At 35.5% G+C, this 5,549-nt stretch overlaps 1 protein-coding gene across 5 annotated transcripts in view; it reads left to right on the forward strand.

Annotated features, from left to right (window-relative positions):
• KDM6A (lysine (K)-specific demethylase 6A) overlaps positions 1-5,549 on the forward strand; it is a 129,175-nt gene that overhangs the window by 105,458 nt on the left and 18,168 nt on the right. For all 5 annotated transcript variants that reach the window (XM_009997874.1, XM_009997890.1, XM_009997882.1 and 2 more), the window contains 3 exons: positions 1,871-2,000; positions 3,459-3,564; positions 4,353-4,558. In XM_009997874.1, coding sequence (XP_009996176.1) covers positions 1,871-2,000; positions 3,459-3,564; positions 4,353-4,558 — 442 coding nt within the window. The remainder of the gene's footprint in view (positions 1-1,870; positions 2,001-3,458; positions 3,565-4,352; positions 4,559-5,549) is intronic.

Genomic DNA, 5,549 nt, shown 5'->3' on the forward strand with positions numbered 1-5,549 from the left:
TGAAGACCTTGTGTCTCTTGGCTTTACTCAGCTTTCTCTGTGGTGATTATCATGTTGTCACTACAGTAGTTTAAGTCACACTAGTTCTGAGTTAGTTCCTTTTCTTCAACTTCAGTCTTTCTCTTCCTTGCCTTGGCAATGCAAATATTATAGTTACTTCTAATACCTGCTGTTCAGATTATAGTTTCACTTTGTAGGTAGTTTGAATCTGAGATTCATGCAACCGTAGTTGATAAATTTCTTTGGTTTATGGTGATTGCTAAGTTGTTTTGTATGGTTTGTTTTTTTCAGAGGATGGGAAGTAGGGTCTTTGCAAGAACTCCATCAGACATTGAGCATTCATTGGTCAGTGAGGTTTTTGTTAAGTTGGATGATGCCAAATCAAAGCTTCTGTGCTGCTCTTTGAGTTTCTTCAAAGTTGCAGTCTATCATGTCACTCGGCTTACCTAGCACAAGGAATAAGCTATGTTTGGTGTTTTGACAAACACTTATGTCTCTCTTTGTATGGATCTAATCTCCTGTCAGAGGACAGCAGTGTAGGAGTTAGAAAGCTGGCGTAAGTTCCTGACTGAATGACTGACTTGTTTGTCAGGATGGGCACCAGTTTCTCAGGATGCTGGTCTTTACTGCATCCTGGTGAGATGTTTGCTCATTGTCTTTAAAAGTGTTTGTCCGAACAGTCAGTCTGATCTGATCTCAAGTGCCAAGTCCATCTTCCTCATGGTTTGTGGTAGCTTGATTTGAAGCAGTGCTTTCATATGCCAGCTCTGTCATGTTTCTCAGTGCCAGTATCGCAGTTACTGTGTTTTAGAGAGGCTGTGTTGCTATGAGTTTCATTTAATGTCAGTCAGACGTGTTTTCTGCTGAAGACTGTTGTTACCAGAACAACTTCTTTGTAACTGGTGAATGTTACGAAGATGCATGATTAAATTATGCACTACGAAGTTCCCATTTTTGTGGTGTATTAAGAGGTGACAAGAACAGAGAACGAATCAAGTGAGGTTGGAAGAAGGATTTGAATGGTATTCAGTTTGATGAAATTTGAAATAGCTGAGTTATTTTTAACAAACAAAAATTTAAGGGATGATTTTGTTAATAAATATTTCCCTGGTGATGGTGACTGGATATTGAATATAGACTAAGCTCGGAATGTAGATTTTTCAGGTCATTGATTATAGAAAAAGTTAGCATGCATACAGTAGATTACCCAGAGAAAGGTTGCAAATACAACAAGCAAGGTTCTCACTTCAAAACACTTCAGTACGGATGATGTTGACAGCAACTCTCTCAGGGTAGGTCCTTTCCTCTGTTGTTCAGACAAATGGATTTTGCAGCAGTGGCTCCTAGCTTCAAAATGTGTTAATGAGAGAGGGGTGAGTGTTTAGCTCAGTGTCATTAGTGTAGTTGCACTTGGTTTTTTGTGACTTGACAGTTTTTTGGCTGAGGCGTTGCCATTTTCTGACTCGGTCCTCTGCCACAGTGCTTGCAAAGCAGTACTGGCTGAGTTGTCTCAGCTGCTGCGAATTGATCATCCACCAGCTGATGCCGAGCTAATAAGGTTCTTCTCTATTTCTTGATGAAACTTGCTTTCTGTTAAACTTTGCCAAATGACTCATACTTGCTTTTATTTAAAATGGCTGTATTTTTAACTAATAGTTGTGATACTGATGATCTGACATGCAGAGTGGGAATTATTTTGAATATTATCAAATTACACACTGAGAATTCTTGATTAAAATACATGAGCTTATTTGTATCTTGAATTATGGCTTCTCCTTACACCTCGTTATTTTGCAGAAGACACGACACTTAAGACAATACTTATTTTATTTGTCAAGTTTTGACAGAGGCAGATCTTCTTTCCTTTTAGGAATCTGGGTAAAAATGGCTTATCTAACAGTAGTATTCTATTGGATAAATGCCCACCTCCACGACCACCGCCTCCACCCTACCCTCCCTTGCCAAAGGACAAGCTGAATCCACCTACACCTAGTATTTATGTAAGTAAATCTAATGGTAGAAATACATTGTTGAAATGTCTTTTGTAATTGTTTGGATATCTGAATTGTAGAATATAATTGCACTGTTCACAGGTGAATTGTAATTAGTGGTCTCCTAACTAATGTATAAGTGGGAAAAGTGCTAACCTGAATTAAAATTTTAAACTTAGCTTAACTCTTAAAATAGTTGTAAATTAAGAATTTCAACAAACAAGAGGAAAAAGTGACAGATTTTTAAAAAATATTCAAAATATTAGCAGAATAAACAGAACAGTTTTTTAGATGCAATCTACAATATCTCAAATATGTATATACATTTTTGCAAGTGACAGTGTAGGTGTAAGCTAACAAGTAATTAAAATCTCGTAACAATCTCTCAAAATATAGTAAAGAAAAAATTAATGAAAGTTGAGGGACATTAAGAACAACATGTCTTTAGGAAAAGGCAGGTTTTTGTTGTATAATGTTTCTTATTTTGAAAGTAAGTTTCATAGTAGCTTTAGAAGAGTTTGAGCTACCTTCATTAGTAATAGAAGAATTAATTACAGGATATCCATGTCCTTGATAACAGAAGAATAAATAACAGTATGTCCATACATTTGGTGTGAAAATCTCCTGTTAGCTTTGCTCAGTCCAACTTGGGGACTAGAAGCTGGTGGCTCTTTGTTGTGACACAAGCAGTGTGTCTGAAGACTAGGGTGCAGGCAGTAATGCTTCCAACAGTTCTCCAAGTGTTGCATCTCAGTTCATCTACCTTGTTAAAAGTCCATCACAGTTTTGTTAAGTCCATACAAAGCTGGTGAGTCACGATGTAGCATGGTGACCCACCAGTGTGGGTCCCAGTATTTGGGAACTCTATAGTGTGTTTTGTTTATTGAAAGAGTTGTCTTCAGCATTTTGAAAGATTGGCAACAAAAAAACCCGAACTAAGCAAACAAAAAAAATGATGGGGGAGACTAGCATAAAATTGAGTTCATATGTGCACAAAGCATAAGAAAATAACATCAACCTTTCTGGATAACATAACATGCACTGTTAGAGTAGTCTTTTTCATTATACTGTTTCTTGTAGACACTATCTGCAGAATTAGCTTTTTTACTTCTGTTAAGAAAGTTAATATATTAACTTGCTCTTCAGAGAATTCTGTAGATGTAGAGAATGTGCAAGGCTGCTGTCAGATAAAGAAATAAACTGCAGGAAACCTGAGTTGCAAAAGCCAAAGCAACCTGGGAATAATTCATGCCAAGAAATAAATTGCAGTAACAAATTAGTTTCAGGAGTGAACCCAGAGTTAAACATCGAAAAGGTTGTATGATGTAGCAGTTTATTCCCCACAGTGCAGCAAAATGGTGACCATTCTTGGTTTTTTTCTGTTCTTTTTCTAATTATTCTTTCTTATTTTGCAAATAAGGAGTCTCAAGTTCATCTGACATCTAATATTCTGTTATAATTTTACAGTTGGAAAATAAACGCGATGCTTTCTTTCCACCTTTACATCAATTTTGTACAAATCCAAACAACCCTGTTACTGTAATACGTGGCCTTGCTGGAGCGCTTAAATTAGGTAAGTTTACTTTCTTTTTTTTTCCGTATTTCTTTTTCTTTTTTTTCTTCTTTTTTTTTTCTTTTATTTTTTTTACTTTAGGGAAAATGTGCATGTGTGTTAAAAAGAAGTCTGGCAGTTCTTAAAAGTGGGTATTTTATTTCTGTAATATTGTATTACTTATGTATTCCAAGTAAGTAGGGTAATGTGTCATTTCTCAGTTTGCTACTGTTTCTAATCTTGATCATCTCAAAATAAACAAACAAAAAAACCCCAAAAAACAATCCAGCAGATTTTGTCAAGCACAGAGAGGAGCCTGAGCTTTGGATATGGAAGCATACTGGTGGACTTTTTTCCTTTGAGAAGTATGGCTACATGTCTTTGTCCTTAGAGTTAATGAACTATAATCTGACTGTATATTGCACTCTGTAGACAGAAAAATAATCACTGCTTGTAGGAAGTATGTTATATGGTGGAAGTGCATTCATAAAACTATAGTTTGAAAAATAATTTATTGGTAATAGATTCAGAATTTGTTTGCAGATTTGTTTACACAAGACCCACAAAATGTTTCTTGGAATATAGTCCATACAATAGCTGCCAGGTTTTCCCTAAGCTTCTGTTGTGTGCAGAAAAGCTTTCTGCGTGCTTAATCAGGAGTGTTAGTTTTTAACCTACAGGTAGGCTGTGTTATGAAGGATAACGGGGGTGGAAAATACTTGAAACCTTTAGATAACTTCTAGGCATTAGTGTTTTCTTTTCTTGAAACTTAGTATTATCTTTTGAGTGTTATTTATTAATTTTATTAGATCTAGGACTCTTCTCTACTAAGACATTGGTAGAAGCAAATAACGAACACATAGTAGAAGTGAGGACACAGCTACTGCAGCCAGCGGATGAAAACTGGGACCCCACTGGAACAAAGAAAATCTGGCGTTGTGAAAGCAGTAGATCTCATACAACAATTGCTAAATATGCACAGTACCAGGCTTCCTCATTCCAAGAGTCTTTACGGGTAAGTCCATTGTTATTATTGAAGATACAGTTTGCAAACTGTGTACTAGCTCTGGAACCAATTCATAATGGCTGTTGAAAACAAATGGAAGCTGTTAAGGGAAAGGATATCTTTCAATTCGTATGAAGAGCACAGCTAAATTCACAGATCTGTTCTGAATAGAGGGTCAAATAACATATAGGGTGTTTCTCTCACATGCTTAATATGAAAATTTTCTTAATGTAAAAAGTTCTATTGTATACCTTAAAAACTTGTTGGCTTTTATATAGTAATATCAAAGTTCATACAAAATACTGAGAACTTAAGATATTTGTTTTAAAATAGTTTCTAATTCCATATACAACTTGAAATCAGATTTCTTTGTTCTTTATGATATTGGTGTTAATTTTTAGAATTTTTTCTTGGAGTTAGCTATGGGCACTCCTCAGAGGCCTAAGCTATCTTCTTGTATAAAAAAATTAGATTTAGGTGGAACTAAGAAAAAACAGATTATTGACCAGCTGTTGATTAGAAAATAGGGAAAACACCAATGTGGGGAATTAACTATTGTCCTTTTCACTCTAATTACACAGAAACAACAATGGTTTCAGTAAGAAAGGAAAGAGAAGTTCTAAGTTTAAACTCTGCATTATGAATGCACAGGTGAAAGAAGATTAGGATTGAAGAAAGGAATCAGTAGTTGAAGAAAAGAGAAAGGAAAATAGTCACAAGGTTTTGAGTGAGACTGATACAGGATGAGGAAAAGAAACAGAAATACCAATGGGAATTGGGAAGCACTGAAGTAATCAAGAACTTGGGTCTTAAATGGGATTTTTTTTCTTCTGCAGTGGTAATGAATTTCAGTAGGATATCAGTTGAGGATTTCTGGTGCCCCTTGAACAGTTGTACTAGCATTGTATTCTTGTACATCATTCCAGAGAGGCTGGAGAACTTTATATATATAATGTTCCAGTGAAGTATATGTTTAATAATGTACATAATTGATCACATA

Source organism: Chaetura pelagica, unplaced genomic scaffold (assembly GCF_000747805.2).
Source record: "Chaetura pelagica isolate M959 unplaced genomic scaffold, ChaPel_1.0 scaffold360, whole genome shotgun sequence".
NCBI classification, from domain to species: Eukaryota; Metazoa; Chordata; class Aves; order Apodiformes; family Apodidae; genus Chaetura; species Chaetura pelagica.